Source organism: Cheilinus undulatus, linkage group 11 (genome assembly GCF_018320785.1).
Source record: "Cheilinus undulatus linkage group 11, ASM1832078v1, whole genome shotgun sequence".
NCBI classification, from domain to species: Eukaryota; Metazoa; Chordata; class Actinopteri; order Labriformes; family Labridae; genus Cheilinus; species Cheilinus undulatus.
The window spans coordinates 41277549-41300717 of record NC_054875.1 but is presented as its reverse complement, the minus strand read 5'-3'; the positions used below and the strand labels follow the sequence as shown (position 1 = coordinate 41300717).

General features: G+C 41.5%; 1 protein-coding gene across 1 annotated transcript in view; it reads left to right on the top strand.

Annotated features, from left to right (window-relative positions):
• magi3a (membrane associated guanylate kinase, WW and PDZ domain containing 3a) overlaps positions 1–23169 on the top strand; it is a 237816-nt gene that overhangs the window by 176051 nt on the left and 38596 nt on the right. Inside the window, exons 5-9 of the mRNA XM_041798984.1 lie at positions 2434–2640; positions 6039–6201; positions 6947–7026; positions 9753–9810; positions 18251–18357. Of these exons, the coding sequence (XP_041654918.1) occupies positions 2434–2640; positions 6039–6201; positions 6947–7026; positions 9753–9810; positions 18251–18357 (615 nt within the window). The remainder of the gene's footprint in view (positions 1–2433; positions 2641–6038; positions 6202–6946; positions 7027–9752; positions 9811–18250; positions 18358–23169) is intronic.

The window sequence follows — 23169 nt, the reverse complement described above, 5'->3', positions numbered from 1 at the left end:
TGCTAACTCTGCCACAAGGATAAAGTGTTTAAAATATGGAGTCATTGGTGTGGGTCATTGGGTCACATGTTAATACCTTGCTTGTAGAGACTATCTCAGGATGATTAGATATGAGCTTCACTGGGCCTCATGTTCATCGCTTACATGAAACTACAATTTCTCTCTAGACTCTAGAGGGATTTTGCTCAGATTTCGAATAAATGTCAACTCTGACTCAAGGATGATCAGGTTAAAGTATGGAGGTAAACAGTGCCAGGCCAAGGTCACTGGGTCTCATGTTCATTCCTTACATGAAAATGCTATATCTCAATGCGATATCCCTTGCAGGATGTTCTTCAAACTTTACTAAATGTCCACACTGATTTAAGGATGAACTGAAGTATTGAACTAGAAGGTCTTAGGTGAGGGTCACTGGGCCTTATATGAAAATGGCTATCTCAAGCACTTTTTAATAGCTTTTCTTTAAACTTTGCAAAAATATCCTGACTCTGACTTCACTCTGACTCAAGAACAAAAAGATTATACTCAAGGTAGAAGGTTACCATTGAGGGTCATTGGGTCTCAGATTCATGCCTTGCAAGCAATAGCCATCTCTAGAACACTTTGGGGAATTTCTTTAAACATTGCACAAATGTCCACTCAGACTCAGGAATGACCTGATTAGATATGGAAGAAGAAAGAGGTTAGGGATGTTTGGCTACATGTCTATCCCTACCTTAAAAAAGATAAATCTTCAACTCCACTGGGGCTTTCCTTCTAACTTTGCACAAATGTCCACTCCGACTCAAGAATGAAATGTTTGGATATAGATCTGAAATGTGAAAGATCAGGGTCGTTGGGCCTCATGTTAATTCCTTACACAAAAATGATATCTCAAGAAGTCTAAGGACATTAAAACTTTGCACAAATTTCTACTCTAAGTCAAGGATGACCTGATTAAAGTATAAACGTTAAAGGTTAAAGATGAGGGTCAATGGGCCCCATGTTCATACCTTTCTTGCAAAGGTGATATCTCAAGAACACCTTGAGGGATTTTCTTCAAACTAATAAAAAATATGGAGGTAAAAGGTCATAGGTCTTGCTCATTGGGCCTCATCTTCATACCTTACATGACAGTATGATATCTCAAGAAGTCTGAGGGCCTTAATACTTTGCACAAATTTCTATGTCAAGTCAAGAATGGCCTGATTAAAGTATGAATATTAAAGGTCAAAGATGAGGGTCAGTGGGCCCCATGTTCATACCTTTCTTGCAAAGGGGATATCTCAAGAACACCTTGAGGGATTTTCTTTAAACTTTGCACAAATGTTCACTCTGACTCAAGGATCAACCAATTGAAATATGGAGGTGAAAGTTCATAGATCTTTGTCAATGGGCCTCATGTTCACAACTTGCATCAAAATACAATATCTCAAGAACTGTAAGAGGGATTTTCTTCAAAGTCGACACAAATTTCAGCTCTCCATCAAGGATCAGCAGATTGAAGTATGAAGGTTAAAGGTCATAAGTGAGGGTCAATGGGCCTCACGTTCATACCTTTCTTGCAAAGCTGATATCTCAAGTACACCTTGAGGGAATTTCTCGGTACTTTGCATGAATATCCACTCTGACTCAAGGAAGAACGGATTAAATATGAAGGTAAAAGCAATTGCAATACCTAAAGAACTCCTTGAGGTCTTTTTCTCCAAACTTTGCATAAATACCCACTCTGGTTTAGGGAAACAATTAAAATTGTCTTTGGAGGTGTAAAGTCAAGGTCAAAAAAGTCCCCTCAGCCCTTCTTCTTGACCCACTATTGCACCTTTACAGTGTACCGTCATACCTTGCAGAGGCGCATTATCACCAGGCGGTAGCCCTAGTTGCTTTTCTTGTGAAACTGAAATTAAAAAATCAATTTTTATGTCGTGAAACTACTCCAAACAGCTGAAATGTTAACCTGTTTGTGAAGCTTACAAACAGAATAATGACTGCTTAAACTACTGTTGCTGTGTGTTTCCAAATAAATGTTTAAAAAGTCAAATGGAGGGATCAATCCCAACCCTCATTCAGGAATGATGCCAAATATCTGAGTTACGACGACAAGAGCTTGGCCTCATTTTATTCCATCCAACACTTTGTGCCAGATATGATTTGCAGCTAACAATCAGACTCTTCTGTTCCTTCCCAGAGATTTAAATAAGAGCTTTTCCATAGTGAGATGTTTTCTTATCGATCGGAAATTGACTCAGTCTTTTGCGACTACTCTGCTGTTTATTTTCCTCTGCCTTTTCTTTGGCGTTCTGCAGAGGAGACATGTGGTTCTTTCCTACTGTGCTTCATTACTCAGTGAGTGTGTGTGCATTTTAAGTCAGGATTTTGCTGCACACATAGTCAAGAAAAAGTGCAAGTTAAACATATTCAAGGGTACATTTTATCCCTCTCTTTTAATTCAAGGAAACTACTACGGGACCCCAAAGCCCCCTGCAGAGCCCAGCCCTGTGCAGCCGGATTTGGTGGACCAGGTTCTGTTTGATGAAGATTTTGACACGGATGTCCAGAGAAAACGAACAACCTCTGTCAGTAAGATGGACAGGAAGGACAGCGCTGCACCGGAGGAGGAAGAAGAAGAAGAGAGGCCTCCTATGGTCAACGGCCTGGCTGGTGAGAAAGCAATTATTCTTTTCATACTTTTCATTTTATCACTGGTCTATGTTGCTTTTCCCTCAACATAAAATCCTGTAGTTGTTTGTTTGTTTGAGTTGTACCCACTTGATTATTTTGTTCTCAGCACACAAACTAGTCTTTTTTCTCTCCTATTTAACTTTCTTTTCTCCAAACAAACATCCTCACAATTAGCCGTTCTGCATGCAAGATCAGCTCTAAATCACAGCGCTACAAAGTCGTAACCAAAGTGTGTCTGGGATCAATAGAAGCAGTCTCTCTGCTAGACGGATAGACTCCGTCCTTGTTTGATTCCTTCTCAAGGATGTCCTCGTACGGCACAAACTAAATCAGAACATGTCTCAGCTAATGGGGAATGGTCTAGTTCTAAAACCTCTAACTGCTGAGTTATGATATTACAGCAAAGAAAAATGATAATCGTTAAGGGCATGTGCCAACATGTTACTTAATATCCATCCATATGAAAGTGTTTTACAGCCTCCGTCCGTCTTGCTACAGACTGAAGTAGCAGCTTGTGGCCCTTTGCTGGAGCGGGCTCTCCCAGCTGTCCTCTCCTCTGCCACGGCTTCAGTGACTGGCTTCTCATCAGACTATCAAACTGCTGCATCACAGCGTTTGCCAAATGAGCCTCTCAAAGAGCCAGGGCTGCAAAACCAGCTAATCACCATTGCACAGTGTGCTACTCTGCCAAATTTATTACCTGTGCTGCAAAACTCCAACCTGAGCAGGATTATTTTTCCAATTTCAAGAAAGAAATCTTTCAGTATACTCATTATACGCCACATCATTGGAAAAATTCACATAAAAATCTTATGTAAAGAAATAAAAAGCAAACATAAAGCCTGAATAGCTTTTAATAAAAAAAAAATTGTCTGCCAACAGGGCAAGTAATTATGACTGAAGTGTTTGTAAATGGGGCGAAGAAAGTCTGCTTGACACCGTCAGGATCAGAGTAAGGATTAGGGATAGAGAATAAAAGCTTGTAGCTTGTAAATTCTTTATACATGATCAATTACTGATAATTTACTAATGCTTTATCAGTGCTTAAATTGACTAGTTATTATAAAGTGGTAAGCTGACCACACTACACAATTTTAAGCATCTCATTTGGCCAGATTTGCTCCCCCTTTGGATCAAGTGAATTATCCTTAGTAGAGAGTTGTTGTATGAGAGGGGTCTGGTTGCAGACTGTTCATCTCTGACACCGTATATCTCAGATAGGAAGTGCTGTAATTTGTTGGTACAAAGTATTTCCAGTTATATATATATTTCTAATTCAATTTTATTCCTCAACAAAGTCTGGCATTTTTATTCATGAAATAATCACGTTGCAAACGTTTCAGACTAAACAAAACATAATGAATAAAACAAAGAAAAGGTCAGTGGTCTAATTCAGAATAAGATTTTGTTTAGACCTGTTTTAGAAGTAGTTGCCACCGTTCCGTGTTTCTTACTGGCAAATCTATCTTGCAAAGCTCCCATCTGAACTGTTTGGGCCCGGTTATAAATTGACAAGACCAATCAGCGACGAGGGGCAGTACTCTTGGGTGCGTCTGAGTCGTGACGTAAGCAAGCAACGACAAGAGGCTAGTGCAATCATGGTGAAAGAGATTACAAGGATGCTGCTAAAGTGCAAGTTTTATCAGAACTCGACAACATTCCTTCGTTTAAAGAAGAACAAAGAACAGCAGTGAGTTGTTTTCTTTTCAAAAACGACAAAAGTCGTGTACTGACATGTCTACAGTCGCCATAGTTTGCGTTATGCAGTTCTCTATGGAGGCGCAGCTCATTAGCAGCTACGTCACGTGTTTTGTTGCTCTGAATGGCCTGTAAAGATGTGAAAGACAGAACGTTCATCCAGTCACCCTCCGAGTTTTTTCAAAGGCGCTGCCCTTTCTGTCTATGAGAGGTTTTCCAGATGGATGTGTGAAACATGTGTGAACTGGTATGTCTGGTTAGATCGGAAGGGGGATAAAGCTGAAAAATCAGCACAGTTATCTTGTAAGCAGTGCTTAGGAAGGTACAAGACCAATATCCAGACTTTATTGTACTGGGATTTGAACTTATGACCCTTCAAGTTGCCACTCTGTTTTTGTGTAGGGTCGTCGCCGCTACCCTGTCATTCATCCCTAATGCACATGCACGGTGATGGCTTTAAGTTTAGTTTTGCTTTAATCACATCCACCTGCATAAACACGATCAATCCAAGCTGAGTATAATCCTTTAAACTAGCATTCATAAGAGACAGAGGAATCAATATGAGACTAGGTTTTACTTGAGAAGGCTGAGGAGAAGAAATTATTTTAAGAAAAAAAGATCAGTGAGCGTGTAACTTCTCATCTCTCATCCAAGAGCCAAAGAGAGAAACATTGTGAGAGACACATCATCTCTGTGGCCTTGGGCAGCAGTGATGGCTGTGTGGAGCTCAGCCAAGAAAAACCACTCATCGTAGAAGGATGTCACTCCTAATTCTCTACTTCATGAGTTGTCTAATCTCCAGCGCGGTTTATTATTATTATTATATCTTCTTTATTGTGTGGATGGATTGGATTTATAAAGTGGAAAGGATGTGCAACAAAGGGGTAGACGTCCAGGCATGCCTTGAAGGTAATTTAACTAAAGTCAGGCATTATTGCCGGCTTTTGTGTCCTTTTACCTTCAGTGCATGTAGCCTACATCTGCAGCAGCCCAGTTCTGATTTCTCTGCAAGGTCTGAGAGCTGCTATCGCCCGGAGCGAGTGTCTGCTTGTATTCTGACTTGTAAAGCCGAAACCCCCCTGCATGATGAAAAACAAGGCCCCAATTTCTGCACAAAAAAGCTTTTGGCTTCTTCCAGTCAACAGCTGTCACTTTCCATCGCTGCCATTCAATTAACCCGGCCAAACAGAGTGAGCATTCAACGTCACAATGAAGCTAGGTCATACACAGCCAGATGAAAACCTGCACAACACACACACATGTGTGCAGCACCCTGTGTGATACTAATAGAGCTGTGATGTGGTGCTCACGGCCGGGGCTGAAGCATTGGTCAGCTCTGCCCTTGCCTGGGAGGCAGTTCCCAGTACATCGTAGCTGACATGCAAATCCTATGGCAATTGCGGCGCTTCCTTCCTCTCTCTCTCACTCTCTCGACTCTCTCTCTCTACTCTCTCTCTTGTGGATGTAACCGTCCACCCGGAGTACAGAGGAAGATCAGCTCGAGCGACAGCGGCAGCAGCAGGAGCAGGGAGAAATGCAAGGAGCCCAAAGGAGCTCCAATGGCGCCACATTCTCACCTCCTGTCTCCTTCTCTTTCTACCACCTCCCGTACCCCTACACCCACCCTATCCCTCTGTCTATCTCCATGCCCGTGTCCCTTACCCCATGCCGGGCCACAGAGCACAAAGACAAGGCGGAGTGGAGGAAGACGGTGCCCAGCTACACCCAGTCGGCGGCGGCGATGGACCTCCGGGCATGGAACGCGCAGGACGAGAGTCAGGAGCCGCTGCCGAAAAACTGGGAGATGGCCTACACAGAAACGGGCATGGTGTACTTTATAGAGTAAGTACTGCATTGTTTGAGTCCTATTCCATCAGCATGAGCTCACCCTGCTCCCAGTCCTCTCCAAAATCATCTGAAAAGATCTGGCAGTGACTCCTCTCTACTCCCCATCCAGCAAATTCCTCTGTTCTGTATCAAACCAGGTGTTGAGACTTGGAAGCCGGATCATTGGACTCACGTGGCACTTGTGTTCCTCTCAATTAAGCTTATCTTTAATTTCCTCCATGTTTAATGTCGCCTCTGTTGGCTGTTCCTAAAAGCGGCAGGCCTGCCTTGTTTACCTGGCCCGGTTAGTGTAGCAGGCAGTCAATGGAGAGCCACTTACAGAGCCAGGTGCTGCCGCTCGCCCTTAAATCAATCGCTCCCTCTGCCAGGGAGAGAAAAAACAGACTAAATGAAGCCAGCCAACCCCCCCTGACCTGCTCCCTCAGCTCTGCTCTTTATGATCCCTGCAGCTGCTCACCCTTTTCTCTCTCACAGGTTCCTCTTTTATTCCCCTTTACTCTCATCCGTTTGGTCCTGTGAGATCTGTTAAAGTTTCACAAATATTTAAAAGCCTCTTTAATAAGGCATTCGATCCCTTAGGATTATGAATTAGTCACAGTTTTTGTTTGTTTGAGCTGTAATAGCTCCAGGGTAAGTGGCTCTGAGGAATTTCCAGCTATAATTGCCAAACTGTCATATTATATGTTGCTTTTTGGTATCAATACCACGTCTAAAGCCTTGTCTCCTCTCTGGCCTGCAGTCACAATAGCAAGACCACCACCTGGCTGGACCCACGCCTCGCGAGGAAGGCCAAACCTCCTGAAAAGTGCGAGGAAGGAGGTGAGAAAACACATTTGGTAGTTGGTGAACTCCTGACTTTTGCACAGAAATGAACACTTCTAATAAACAGTCCCTCCCGCCCACACAGACCCTTAAAATCAGCAGTGCGTTCATGACCTGCAGCCTTTTTTCCATAAAGTTAAGATTTTTTTTTTCTTCCGGTTTTAAAGTTCTAACTGAAAAAGTCATTTTGAAACTTTTAAAGTAAGAAAAAGGGAAGAAAAAATGACAAAAATGTTCAAAATGAGAGCATAGTGGCAGAAAAGTGCTGTAAATTATAGAGGAAAGAAAATACCAAAATAACTTTTATTATTTTACTGGATGATCTTTTTTCATGGGATAGGTAATCGTGACATCATGTCTGTTACCAGAAAACAGCTGACATAAGCCGAGAGCTGACAGGAAATACAGGCCCTGATTTCTGAGTCCCTGAGTCTTTCAGGTTATTTATAAGGCTATTACTCCATGTCAACCTCCATCAGTCTCTCTGACTGAAGCGGCTAATAAATAAAGAAAGAGGGAGAATGAGCCAACTATTGTTCCATCATAACTGAAAGAAGATGACCAGTGGAAAGTCGCCATCTCGTCTGACTCACCTGAGCAAGAAGCATCTAGCTACTTAGCTAATGAGCTTGCAAATGTTATTACTGCCTACAAATGTTATGGTCATTGTTATTTGTTTGTTAACTGTTCGAAAATTGGTTAACAGTGGCAAAAACTGACAGACAAAAAGTGGTGAAGAGTGCTTACAGAGTGGCAAAAATGGGATAAAAGCTCCAAAAATGTGTTAAAGACAAAAAAGAAAAAAATTGATTTTAAAGAGGAAAAAATTGGTTAAAAATGGTAAAAACTGTCAGACAAAAAAACTGGTTAAGAGTGGTTACTAAGTGGTTAAAAAGTGGTAAAATGTAAAAACAATAGGTTAATAGAGGGAAAAATGGGATGAACGCTGCAAAAATGGGTCAAGATGGGCAAAAGTAGGGCAAAATTTGGGGGGTGGGGGGGTGAAAAGCAGGTAAAAAGTGTCAAAAATTGATCAAAAGTGGCAAATACTGGCAGACAAAAAGTGGTGTAGAGTGTTTTACGGAGTGGCAAAATGGGCAATAAGTAGCAAAAGTTGGTTAAGAGTGACAAAATTTTGATAAAAACTGTTCAAATGTGTTAAAGACATAAGTGGGGAAAAATGGGAGGAAAAATGTTGAAAAGCAGTTCAAAAGTGGCAAAATGAGTTTGAAGTGGCAAAAATTGGTTACAAGTGGTAAGAACTGCCCGACAAAAATTGGTTAAGAGCGGTTAAAGAGTGGCAATAAGTGTTAAAATGTAGCAAAAATGGGATAAAAGCTGCAACAATGGGTTAAGATGGGCAAAAATAGGGAAAAATTTGGTGGGGGTGGGGGTGAAAAGCGGGTAAAAAGTGTCAAAAATAGGTCAAAAGCGGCAAAAACTTGCAGACAAAAAGTGGTGAAGAGTGATTACAGAGTGCCAAAGATGGGTAAAAAGTAGCAAAAATTGGTTAACAGTGACAAAAATTGGATAACTGTTCAAATGTGTTAAATACAAAAATGTTGAAAAGCAATTCAAAATTGGCAAAATGGATTTTGTGGCAAAAGTTGGTTAAAAGGTAAGGTAAAGTTTCAGTGTAGCAAGAAGTGGTGAAAAGTATGCAAAAATGCATTAAAAGAGGCAAAATTGGACTAAAAGCTGCAGAAATGGGTTAAGATGGAAAAAAATAGGGCAAAATTGGGTGGAAAGTGTTGAAAAGCGGTTAAAAAATGACCCAATGGGTTCAAAGTTGCAAAAATACAAAAACCCACGTCAGAAATGGGCGGAAACTGAGTTGAAAAGGGGTTCAAATCTGGCATAAATAAATAATTTGACCATCAAAACCCAAAATAGCTTACATACTTTTATAGCTCCAAAATGAGATAAATGCTAGCCAGGATGCATGCTAACACCAACGCTACTGATCCATTACACATGCATTGATATCATCAATGAATAACAACTGGGGTGGGCCCATTCACTGGGTTTTTCAGGGTCCTGGTCCTATTCTATGGCCAGGCCTTCAGCTTGAGTCTGCTTTTCAGCTTTTAACCCAGTACATCTTCAGTGGAGAGAGGGCCAAAGACAGCTTATAAAAAACGTATGCCCCATGTATGCAAAGCTACTTTCAACATACAGCCATGCTGCAGTAGTTAAACAGGGTGCTGGCTAACAGATGGAGATGGAACAGTCGAGCAGGCCTGGTCACAGTCACGCCTTTGACACAGCACAAACCTGCTGTCTCCATCCCACCCCTCTCCTTCTCTCCTCTCCTAATGACATCAGGGACACATGCAGAGAGCTCATCAGTGTAGAATCCCTCAAAAGGCAATTTCCCACAGCCCCTCTTGCGTAAAGATCCCCTCTGAGCTACATGTGTTTGCCACAAACTCAAGATACAGCACACATACACACGGCTGGGGAGAAAAGCTATTACTTTCCAGGGAGGCTATATAATAACTCAGCATTTTCTCCTCCTCTCCCCGCCTCCTCGGCTGTGTGTATTAAGCCCTAAACACATAGTGACAAATAAAAGCAAGGCCTCCTGTTCTCCGTGTGTTGGTTAACATGCTGTGAGGCTGCCAGTCAAAGCACCATGCCTCATTGCGTGTGTCCAATTGTCCGTGTAGTGCCTCAGCAGTATCTGAAGTGATTTGCGTCTGCCTGTTTCTCCCCCCACCCAGAGCTGCCCTACGGCTGGGAGAAGATTGAGGACCCCCAGTACGGCACCTACTACGTCGAGTGAGTAAACTTCTCCCTGTGCCTGAAGCCACCTGGAGGGCTACAGCTGTGGATTGTGCTTGATGTAGAGGATGTGGTGTACTGCTTGCTTAAATGAAATGTGTGTGAGTTTGCCGAAGTCATTGTTGAAAAGTTCAGCCAGCAGCTTCAATCTCTAGCTGTTCACCTGTGTGACTGCTCTGCAGAGGTGAGAAGGTGTAAAGTGAAAATACTTAGTTTTAACACTTACATAGAGTTTTTGGGTGTCTGGGCTTAGTTTGTTTTTTTTTTTCAATCAACTTTTTCATGCTACTGCTGATGTTTTAATGCAAATACATGAGCTTTCTAGTCATAACATTTTTAAACATGATTATTAACTAAAGCTCCTGGGAGGAGTTTTTAACTGGTATTGAACCAGACTGGAGTTTGTTTTAAAATAAAAACAAAAACTCTAAAAATGCAAGACCAAATTGATATTTCCATGTGGTGATTTTTAGGGCTGACAGTGTTGACTGCATTTACGGTCAAATCCAAGACTGGTGCATTTGTTGTCCCATAAATATTCCCCTGTTTTGGCCTTTAAGGTGCAGTGTGGCATATTTCTGCTTGCACAGAGATGGAAAATAACAACACCACTGTGCTGAATGTCTGATTTCACTTTGGAAAACTCTCAAAATACCACCTCAGTGAAGGCTTCCAGGCTGCACATAGACAGACCGCTCCGCTCTGCTCACCTCTGTTGTTTACTTGATGTTATAAATTCAGGAGCCCTTTCAATGGAATAACACTTGATAATGTGTATTAACTAATCAATAAACTACCATTGCCATGGTGATGAAAAGGTGGCAAAATGGGTGAAAAGTGGCAGAAATGTGTTAAAAGTGGCAAAAACTAGCTGTTGAAAGGTGGTGAAGAGTGGTTATAGAGTGGCAAAATTGGGTTAAGAGTAACAAAAATGGCTTCCAGAAGGCAAAAATTGGATAAAGGTAGCAAAAATTAGTGTTAAGATGGGAAAACAGGGGGCAGAAATTGGAAGAAAATTTTGAAAAGCGGTTAAAAAATGGAAACATTTATTAAAAGTGGCAGACAAAAAGTGGTGAAGAGTGGTTACAGAGTGGCAAAATTGGGTTAAAAGAGGCAAAAATGGATACAAGCTGCAAATATTGGGTAAGATAAGAATTAGAGGGGCTGAAATAGGCAGAAAAATGTTGAAAAGTGGTTAAAAAGTGCCGTTTCATGCTTGAATTTTACATATTACAGGAGAAAAGCCATTGAAAAAGTGGCAAAACCTTCCTGTTCTCTGGCATGAGCCACATGCAAAGCATTTTGGGTGGTGCATTTGCATAACACACTTCCTCTCCAAAAATATGAAATATATCCAAAACAAAGAAACAGTGGTTAACTGTTTACTCAGTGTACCTTATACAGCAGAGATAAGCAGAGAAACAGGTCCATCACAGTGTGTCTTGGATACATTTAGGGCTTTACTAGCAGCTAAAATGTCCTCATGGATGCACTGTTACCCTTTTTTCTGTTGTTATATTAATGTTGTAACTTTTAGTCTATCACAAGTTCCATATCATCCTTCTTAACAAAAGAAAGTTTTTCATGTACACTAGAAGTGAAGTGCCCTTACCTTAAAGTCAAAGAAAATATGATGCAACAGCATCTCTCAGTTTAAGAGAACCTCTCAGCTCAATCATTTACTCTGGTGTTGCAGGGCAACACTTCTTTAAATACTAAACCTGAAAGTCAAGATTATATTTAATACATCATTTTTAATTCATTTGGTACCCAAATCAATGCATTGTTTAATGAACAAATTTTACATATTGCAGGAGAAAAGCCATTGAAAAAGTGGCAAAACCTTCCTGTTCTCTGGCATGAGCCACATGCAAAGCATTTTGGGTGGTGCATTTGCATAACACACTTCCTCTCCAAAAATATGAAATATATCCAAAACAAAGAAACAGTGGTTAACTGTTTACTCAGTGTACCTTATACAGCAGAGAAACAGGTCCATCACAGGTGTCTTGGTCACAATGTTGGAGTCTCAAAGTGGTTGTTAGACAATGCTTTATCATGGATTAATGACCTGTTTTGGATATTTAGATACTAAGAATCTGTGCTTAGAACATGTGTTCATACTATGCATTAGCAGTACATCTGCAGTGTACCTACAGGTACAAATAAAGTAACCTGAACCAGAACAGCCTGATATGGGAACTTACTTGCCCCCTTGTTGGGCAAACAACAGCCTATGCATCATAGCTTTGTCTCTCTTACCATGCCAGCCAGCTCCCCGTTTGGGTACCTTTCTTTTTTCAAAGTAAGTGGGTTTCTAATCTGGATCTCAAATATGGGCCATAAATCCCATGATTCTGAGCGAGGCAAGACAGATTTGGATAAAGCCATGCTTTTTGTTTACTTGCAGTATACCCCAGAACATGCCAGTTGATGTTGTGGTCTTTAATGCATGCCTGTAAGCATTGCGTCTACACAATCAAACAAATTTTTTCTTGCCTGATGCCAATTCCGATACCAAGGTGTTGGGTATCGGCTGATATCAAGTACTGATCTGATACCAGTGTGAACTTTCTGGACTGACTGTGCAGAATAGCAAATTATTTGAGACCTATATTTGAGTCACAAAATGGCTCAGCAAATAGAATCATAATGTACAGCATCTCTGTGACCCTGAAGTTGTTTTTTTGAGTTTTACTGCTAAATATTAAAATAATAATACAGGGGGCTGCCTCACAGGCTCTATCTATCTCTCTCTCCATGATGCTCTATTCAGGCAGCATGGCATGGTTACGGAACAGCCTGCCATTGGCTGACAGACCCTCACAAAGGGTAAACAGTATGGCAGTTAGCATTCAGGCTAGCAGTAAAAAAAATGATCAGCAAATAGAATCATAATGTACAGCATCTCTGTGACCCTGAAGTTGTTTTTGAGTTTTACTGCTAAATATTAAAATAATAATACAGGGGGCTGCCTCACAGGCTCTATCTATCTCACAGTATGGCAGTTAGCATTCAGGCTAGCAGTAAAAAAAATGATCGTAATTGAATTATAATGGATATAAAGACATTCAGTATGGGGTTTACTGGTGAAGATTTAATCATTAAAGCCCCGAAAAGTCACATGAGTTCCAGGCTGGACACTCAAGGAACTGCAGTTTGTGCACTTGTCATTTGTACTGGCTTATTCTTCATTGCCAGAAGTTTTTGCATGATTTCAATGTAATTAGATGAGGAAAAAGTCAGTTTTCTTGTGTATTCATCAGAAAATCACTCATGACAGATGTAATATGACACAAAATCAAGTTTTAATAATAATAATAATAATAATATCTTGAATTTATATAGCGCCTTTCAAGAAACCCAAGGACGCTTTACAGGAACACATAGACATGGACAAACTATGTGAGGGGTAGGATGAGTGTAAGGGGTGGTTTAGTGAAGACTGTAGGCTGTGGTGAACAGGTGGTGCTTGAGACGTTTTTTGAAAATGTCCAGAGATGGAGCGCTAGAAGAGTGTTCCAGAGGGTGGGAGCTGCAGCACTGACGGCTCTGTCTCCATAGGTTTGGAGTTTGGTTTTGGGCATGGAAAGTAGGCCGGTGTCTGAAGATCGAAGGTTGCGGGATAGTGTGTATGGATGGAGGAGATCAGAAAGGTACTGGGGAGCCAGAGCATGGAGAGATTTGTATGTGAGGAGGAGGACTTTGTAGTTGATACGGGACTTGATAGGGAGCCAGTGGAGGTGGATGAGGGTCGGAGTGATGTGTTGCCAGGGTCTAGTGCGGGTGAGAACTCTAGCTGCAGAGTTTTGGACGTGAAGCCTGTCCAGGGTTTTGCTGGGAACTCCAGACAGGACTCCATTACAGTAGTCCAGGCGGGAGGTTATGAAAGCATGAATGAGTGTTTCAGCCACAGAATCAGGGAGTGATGGTCGGAGTCTGGAGATGTTCTTGAGATGATAGAAGGCAGATTTGGTGACAGACTTTATGTGGGACTGGAAGGAGAGGGTGGAGTCCAGGATGACGCCCAGGTTTTGGACCTCGGAGGATGGACAGATGGAGGTCCCGTCCACATCGAGCATGAGATCTCCAACCTTCTGCAGCAGCACTTTGGGGGCCACCACCATGAGCTCTGTTTTATTGCTGTTGAGTTTGAGTTGGTTAGAGGTCATCCAGGCTTTGATGTCGTGGAGGCAGTTTACCAGGGAGTGGGGAGGGAGCTGAGTGGATGGTTTGGTGCTGAGATAGAGTTGGGTGTCATCTGCATAAGAGTGAAAGCTGAGACCGTGTTTGTGAATAATCTGTCCAAGGGGAAGCATGTAGATGGTGAAAAGGAGAGGTCCAAGAACAGAGCCTTGAGGCACGCCCTGGTTAACTGGGGCGGGGGATGAGTGAGAGGTGCCGATGGTAACAAACTGTTTCCTTTGTGAGAGATATGAGTGAAACCAGGAGAGAGCTGTATCAGTGATGCCAAGATGGTGAGACAGGTGGTCAAGGAGGACGGTGTGGGATATTGTGTCGAAGGCAGCGGTTAGGTCAAGGAGAATGAGGAGGCTGATGTGTCCAGAATCTGCAGCTGTGAGGAGGTCATTGGTTATTTTGATAAGGGCAGTCTCAGTGCTGTGGTGAGTGCAAAATCCTGTTTGAAGAGGTTCATGGAGCTCATGGTTGGACATGTGTTGCTGGAGTTGGGCAGCGACTGCTTTTTCGAGAATTTTGCTGATGAAGGGAAGGTTGGAGATCGGTCGATAGTTGGAGAGGTCCTCCGGGTCTGACCCAGGCTTCTTGATGATGGGGGTTACTGAGGCAGTTTTGAAGGATGAGGGGACAATTCCAGATGATAATGAGGTATTGATGATGTCTACCATGATGGGGCACAGAACAGACAGAGATGCTTTCACCAGTGGTGTGGGCATGGGGTCGAGGGAACAAGACAAGACGTGCAAAGAGGGAGAGCCCTGACCTTGGAGAGGAGGAATTTATTAAAATTGTAGTGCTCACGATTTTTTAGCCAAGTGGGAAAAACATGATCTAGAAGTCTTTACTTTCAGTGTCTGAGCAGCTGGACCTCATTCAATCAGAGTGAATATATGAATAAAGCTGGTGTTTATTATTTCAGTATTTTTTTATTATACTTTTATCACTGCTTTTTTTATTTAGCCTTCAAAGGGTGATGTAAGATTCTGCTGCCTTTGCACAGAAACAGCTGGTAGACATTTTTAAACTTTCATGTGACAGGAGTTTTTAGAGACTTTACTTTCATCAATTTTTGGTAAATAGTTCTAATAACTGCACCTACTTCTTAAGTCTTTTTACACAGGTATCCGTACTTACAGTCAGGTAAATTGTGCATATTTTTACGATAATATTCTCACATTTTCTGCAGCTTGAAGCTATATCACTGCATTCCAGACATATAGAAGAATTAAATGTGGAGTCTCAGGGGAACTGTAGACCACTGTGTGCAATGATGGAATATGCTTTTGTCCATAGTTTCCCACAGTCCTGCAGAATGCAATTATGTCAGTACAGATAACGCTGTGTATGTGTGTGTGCTGTAGAGAAAAGACAGTGGAGAAAACAGACAATAAGGTTTGGGGTCCCTGTGAGGGAAACAAGGGCAAGATTCCACTCTGATCAAGAGTGTAAACAAGAGCACAATGTTTCATTTTAGTCCCATTACTGTGGACAAAGGGGCACAGACCTGCATGCAGGGAGGGGCGGGGGGTTATGCAAGAGGGTCATCAAGGGGCTGCCTCTCCGTATTCTCTTTTTGTCTGCCAAATTTTTGTTATGAATGAACGAGCGAATGCGACAACGTGACTCAAAGTCTCATTATTTCCTCAAACTGCCAAACAAAACACGAGGTGTGGCAATTAAGGAGCGAGAGAAGGAAGACGGAGCCGCAGAGGAAATGAAAGCGTGGAAATGAAAGAGAAAGGGAGGGGGGGGGTGTTTATCTTTGCAGACTTAATGGGGAGGGGATCTCTGTGCCTGAGTCATACACAGCGAGAGAGAGCGGTGCACTTTCTGTGGCGTACGCTCAGCCACAAACATACTCATAGCATCAGTGTCTCAGCATGGGGCTGATTCATTGTGCAGCGTTGATGCATTTTGTCTTCCTAAGGTGCCGTCATGATCAGGATTTACAGCAGTTAAAGCTCGTTAAGCAGACGAGCAACATTTCTACAGGTAGCAGGCAATGTCTCTATAGGGGTGGCCTGTGAGTCAGTACACTGCAAAAACTCACATTTTAGTTAATGTATTTGTCTAATTCAAGTAAAAAAAGACCACTAGATTTTTATGAATCCACATTTGCCTGACATGACTGGATAAACATCTATTTTCAAGTTATTGGAGGCAAAAATAAGGCCTGAAAAGCTTATAAAAACAGTTTTACTTCTTGAGCATCTTGGATTGAGTAAAATTTGCTTGCCCTCTGTTCAGTGATTCAAACAAAAGTATGTCATTTAAAATCAGTGATTGCATAAAAATTCATCCCTTTCAAGTTATTATTTACTAGATGCACCTTTGGCTGCAATCACAGCTCTGAGTGTGTGGATAGGTCTCAATCAGGCTTGCACATCTGGACCCTGCAATTTTATTTAATTCGTCTTTGCAAGCTCTGTCAGGTTGCATGTGGACCAGGCATGAGCACCACTTTTCAAGTCCAGCCACAAATCCTCTATTGCAGGGGTGTCAAACTCAATCACAGCATGGGCTGGATTCTGGATTCAGGTCTAACCTGAGGGGTCTAACAGCATCACCTTTTTAACCATAAACTGTCAACCTCCTTTCACCTGTAATAAAATAAGAACAAAAAACTTAGCACTAATTTTTAAATTTAAAAAGTGCAAAAGAAATCTGCAGACCTCATACTGACGGTCCAGCTATAACAGGAATATGTTATAACCTTGCAGGCCAGATTTAACTGTTCTGAGGGCTGGGTTCAGCTTCACCTTGCTGTCTTTAAACCATTTCTGTGTAGCTTTCGCTGTATGCTTCAGGTCATTGTCATGCTGGAAAAAAAAATCTTCTCCAAAGCTGTAGTTCTCTTGCAGATTGTCCCCCTATTTTCCTATATTTAGCCACATTTATTTTACCCTCTACCTTTACAAGTCTTCCAGGGCCAGCTGCTGAGAAGCATCCCCACAGCATGATGCTGCCACCACCGTGCTTGTGGATGTTTGTGGTGATGTGCAGCCAAATATAGCGTCTTGTCCAATAGCTAAAAAGCACGATTTTGGTCGCATCAGACCAAAGGTCTTTCCTCCCACATGCCTTTTGGCAAACTCTCGTGGAGATTTGATAAATTTTCTTCAACAGTGTCTTTCAGGGCAACAACTGTTGTATGCAGAGTCTCTTCCATCTCAGCTGCTGAGGCTTGTAACTCCTTCAGAGTAGTCCTAGGTGTCTTGGTGGCAGCTCTCCTTTTTGAACCGTCCCTCAGTTTGTGAGGACGGCCTGATCTAGGCAGGCAGAACTTGATAGATTCTACTGGTACAAGGTCAGGGTTCATCTGAAGCCACTTCTTTGACCAGCAATCATTGCAAAGGCGTCTACCTGTCGGTGGTGATGGTTCTGCTTAGCTACTCAGGTGATACTTTTTCTTTTTTCATCTTGAAATAATCAGTTTGATTGGACTTTTTAAGTGGATTTGTTCTAATAAGTATAATGAGATGTTTTTGACTTGAAGTTGGTTGAATGCACTCGCTCAGAATTGAGTGTTTTTTTAGTTCAGTGTCGAACTTTTTTTCTTTCAATGACATTTGTGCAAATCCCCAAAACCAGAGCTTCTGCTCTTGGATTTCTGAAGGCTGTTTATTGTCAAAAACATAAAAAAAATGCTAGATAGAAATCTCTGCAAATGTAATACAGAAAAACAGGCACATTGTAATGTACGTCTGTCCAGAGTTTATTGAATCTTTTGATCCTGGGATTAAAATGCATTGAGCAGATGATCCCATCAAGGCAACGTGGGCTATCACAGCAAAGATTGCCACTGATCCTCTCTATCCTATTCTCTTTGAACTCGCCGGGCAATCATGTTTTTTTATTTCTGAGGTTTAGATGTGCTCTCTTGTCCATCTACGTGTGCTACACTGCTGCTGTAGACGGGCTCAGGTTTGTGGTTTTCTTACTGTATTTGACCAGGGTGTATGCTTTATGACATGCTGTCTACCCAGCAGATGTTACGTGACACCCAGCCCTCATAGTCAAATCGCAGGTTTGCATGAAAGACAAAGAGCAGTATCAGCAGTGTGGATGAGCTGTGTGTGAGGCCACACATGAAAACAAAAGCAGAAACAGCAGCTGCTGTGTAGGTGACCGGTGTGGGTGAAGAATTTGACAATAAAAGTGGATGTTCCAGGGCCAAAAATACCATTGAAAACCACTTTTTAAGTGTTAATGTAGTGTTTTTTTTTCTTCGTTTTAGCCACATCAACCAGAAGACCCAGTTTGAGAATCCAGTCCAGGAAGCCAAGAGAAAAATGAGCGTCGACATGCCGTCTCCAGCTCCACTGCCTGTTGCCACACCCTCAGGTAACTGCACCATCAGCATGCTCCCCACTATACAGGACTGCTAATGGGACCTGGAGGAAATGTTGCTTAGGGAAATTTATGTTGATCATTTCAAAATCATCGCATTGAGAGTGGAAGCTGTGTGTTTTAAAAAATGAATACAGTTCAAAATCCTTATAGTAGATATTATTTCCAAACAGGCAAATGCATGGCAACAATGCATGTCTTGGTTTTGCTTAAAAAACAATATTTTTGATGTCACTCCACAAGTTTTTCTTTGGATCATGGTCCGGGGATCAGGCTTACTGGTGTGTTCGGCATTCAGCATGGCATTTCTTCTCCAGCCTAGGGCAACATGACCTGTTCAGGTATTTTGATGTATGCAAACTGATCCATGATCTCTGGTATGCGATAGATAGACCTGACACCATAATGAGAGAAACATCCCCATATCATGATGCTTGGCCACCATGCTTCACTGTCTTCACAGTGTACTGCGGATTGAATTTAGTGTTTGGGGTTTGTTTGACCAACTGTCTGAGGCCCCAAGACCCAAACAGAACAATTTTGCTTTCATTAATCCACAAAATATTGCACCATTTTTCTTTTTTCTTTGGAAAATTGTAACCTCTTCACCAAATGTCTTTTTTTTTCAATTTTTTTTTCAACAATGGGACTTTATGGGGTCTTCTTGCTGATAGCTTGGCTTTACATAGGCATCTTCTAATTTTTACAGATCAGTCAGGAACACTTGTTGAACATTTTACCATTTTATTGCACAGTTTTACTTGGTAGAGATGGCTCTGCTCTAAAGATGCTCCCTGGGTTAGTCAAAGCAATTAATGCATAGTAGCATGAATCTGAATATGAGGGTGCAACAAGCTTTATGCTATGAAGGAGGAGGCTGGGGTGGAGGAGGTTAAGCTTTGCCAGCAGCAGCAGCCAGTCTTTTAGTACTCGAGTCTGACTCAAGTCCTGATTTGGAGGACTCATGACTCAACTCGGACTTGAGTGCTGATGACTTGGACTTGGACCCAGACTTGTACTTAAGCTTTAACTGCATCAGGACTCGAGGATGAAGAGTAAGACTCTGACCCTTTTTGCAGAAGACTATTTTATTCCATAATTTTTGTTGTTTTTGTGTGAGAAAACCCCTCACAACTGATCAGTGTTCACGCAGCGTTCACGTGTGTCTAACCGGCTGTCTGTGAAAACAGTCAGTGGAGAGAGAGCAGGAGGAGCAGTGAGCCTGGGTGACAGAGAGAGGAGCTGAGAGGTTGATAGGTAGCTTAAACCTGTGGCTCTCCTCTGTATTCCCGCGGCAATCTACAAGAAATTAAACTAAAATGCAGCCAGCCTACATTTGAATTGCTGAAAATCTCCATCAGCTGCTCAGACTTGTCATATTATCTGCTGTTGCTGCTGTACAGTAATCCTCCTCAGTCTTGAACAGAGTGATATAAACTCTTAAACCTTGTAGCGAGTTCGTTAAAAATATCAATTCAACATTGAAATCTGCGTTAACATCAGCGAGATAATGCTGATTAGTGAGCTAAACAAGGTGGCATACGGTAAAATTATGTTGTGTTTGATGACAAATACTTTAGAGTATCAAAGGGGGACAAAGTTAAGACCTTTTCATGATGTGTTCAAATGTCACATGGAGAAAATTGGAATTTTAGTTTTTAGTGAGAAATCATAATAAATCCAGTCATTTTAAAGCAGGAATATTTAGGATAAGATAGATGTAAAGTCTGAGTTTGACTGAAAACATGTCCAATTTTTCCACCCTAAATACACAAATAATCCTGTTAATGTAACTAATATTATCGATGAGGAGTGTAACAGCTCCTCTAGCCCTCTAGAATAAAAAGTTGAAGAAATTCCTACACTAAAGAAACACATCAGTGTAGCCCACCAGGAAAGCTGGAATGGCTTAAACATAATTGATCATTTAATTTAATTTGGCTCGAAGTTTTAGGTACTGGGGACTCGTCTAGGACTCGAACACAGGTAATGGGGACTCGACTCAGATTTTTCTTTGGTGACTCGGACTAGACTCAGACTTGAAAACTAGGGACTCGGAACTCGAACTCGGAACTCTTACACTCGAGGTTTGGTGACTTGACTACAACACTGGCATCAGCATTAGTGCAAGCAGGGATCAGTAGGAAGTACACCATACACTACTGTGTTGAGAGAAATAGCTGTGATTGGCTGTGGGAGCTGGGAGGCGATGACTGGGATCAGCTGGCTGGACATATAACTACCATGACCTGCATGGACTAACGCTGAGCTTCAGAGGTAACTTCAGACTGTCTTCGATCCTGGATTTGGTCTGCATTTTAAAACATTTGTCATCATTTAAGCAGAACAGCCTTTCATCCCCTCTCATATCAACTTTTAAATACACTGTTCTTCTGAACGATTTCTGGAACAATCCATTTTACTCAGGTGTTTATAGAGAAATGCACTCTAACCAGCATGCACAACATGTTCTGCCTTCATCCTTAAATAAGGGGCACCTGTTTGACCTTTATTTTTTTAAAGAATGAATGACTTCACTGATTGAACTCCATACTGCTATCATGTGGACTGAACTCGACTGTTGGGTCTGTTGGTTTTCTGTTACTCTACTACACAGCTAGTGAATTATTTAAAAAATAATTTCCCTCAAAAACAGCAAATGCATTGGTTAGTGATGTTGGACAGCTATTATCTTGAACACAACTTTAAGTACTGTGGGTTTTCCCAGGTCCTTAGTCAGTCCTACAATGTTTAAGGGAAGTGTCATGGTTTAGATTGAGGGCCAGGAAGCTGCTCATCAGTGAAAATGACAGGAAGTTTGCACCACTTTCTAGCCTATAAATAAAGAGAGAGAGAGAGGATGCTGAGTGTAACTTATGAGTGAATATTCTTAATGTGTGACTCAGTATTTAGATCACTGACATTAAAATCCTAGTTTTTATCTTGATGGTGAGGTTTCCATCCCAGCGTTTACACAAGATATCTTATGGAGCTTTCAAGTATCTCCAGATATGTAAGGTTGGTTTGAGATGAGATTGAATTTTGGTATTTTTGATCCCCAGAAGAGGCTTCTTAATGACTTTGGTGATCCTGTGAGTTTTCTCCTTCTGACAACACATGCATGGAATTTGTTATTGTGAACTAATTTTCTCAAGAACTGCTGCATGGATTGCCATAAATATTACTTGGGATGATCATGATCCTCTTGTATGCAGGACATTTTCAAAAGGTGAAAATGTTACACCACCATGCAAACTGAATCATCAAAGTCAACAAAGCAATCAGTCACAGTGTTGAGACAAGATTGGTTTTATTTGCTAAAAGATTTATTTGGTTGGCACAGAGTACAGATTGGCACAGAAGACGCCTGATTAAGCTCTAAGCAGCAGCTTCAGAGAGACAGTCTTTCCAGTGGACGGTGTCATCACAGTTTTACTTTCCAGACATCTCAAGAATACCCAGCAACATAGAAAAATGAAACACTTGACATTTAGTTTGCTTGACCATCTTCCTTATCTGGATTGAAGACAGCAGTTGTGCTGCCCTGAAGTTCTGCCCAGACTGCTGTGTGTCAGCTTTCATTTATCTTTGCAGAGCATTGCTCTTCTCATGGAATATTTCATGTACAAACTTAAAAGATATTTGATAGAATACCATTGCGAAAATTCAGGTGCTTTACTAAATCTAAAAGTACAATAGAACACAGGTATTAAGCAGCCACTTCCATATCAACCTTTGCTACTTTGGGTTTTTGTTTTTAATGTATAAAACATCTTTTTACCCATAGAATTTAACACTGAGTATGGCAAACATTTTTTCTGTTCAGTATCAGCATGTACATATGTTTGATCAGAGCATGTTTGCTTTGGGATTTTAGCACTTGGACAAAAATATCACTTTGCAAGAAACAGTTTGTAAGAGGTTCTTTCAAAGCTTTAAACTTGTCTCGATAGTTTATATATCTTGTATTATGTCTGAGGATGTCAGCATTAAAGGTCACATATTTTACCCGTTTAAGACAAGTTTATATTGGTCTCAGAGGTCCCAAAAACATGTCTGTGAAGTTTGTTTCTGAAAAAACACTGCAGTATTGGACAGATTGCATGTCTTAATACCCTGCAGGTGGATGAAGGCGAAACTTTCTTCCAAGTGGGGAGTGGCAGCAGAACCTGGGGGCGGGGCTAACTCCTCATGTGACATCATGAGGGGAAAATCTGAGAATGGCTTGTTTTAGCACACATTTTCTGAAGGGTGGGGAAAGGGGGGGTAAGGGAATGGATTTCTCTGATTGTTGGGGGGATTGTGGACAGGCCAGGGGCACATATTTTTGTTAGAAAAGCCTAAAAAAGTGTATTTTGCAGAATATATTACCTTTAGCATGACAATTGCAATGCAACTGAGATCCAAAATTAATGCATTTTTGAAACTACATTAATTGGGCTCTATCTGGTCTTGTCAGATCAGTATGGGCCCCTTCCCCAGGATCCATACAGAATAAATGAAATAGGATGATAATTGTCTTCATTTATCCCAGTCAGAGCCTTTCTGTGCTGAGTTTGCATGTTCTCCCCATGCATGCCTGGGTTTTCACCAGGTACTCCAGCTTCCGCCCACGAAACAAATACATGCTCATTAGGTTAATTGATGACTCTGAATTGCCCGTAAGTGTGATTGTGAGCATGCCTGGTTGTTTGTCTCAAAATGTCAGCCCTGATATTGACTGTCGACTAGTAATGGGACTAGTCCCCAAATGGGATAAGCAATGTAGAAAATGGATTGATGGATGTTTTCATTGATAAGATCTAG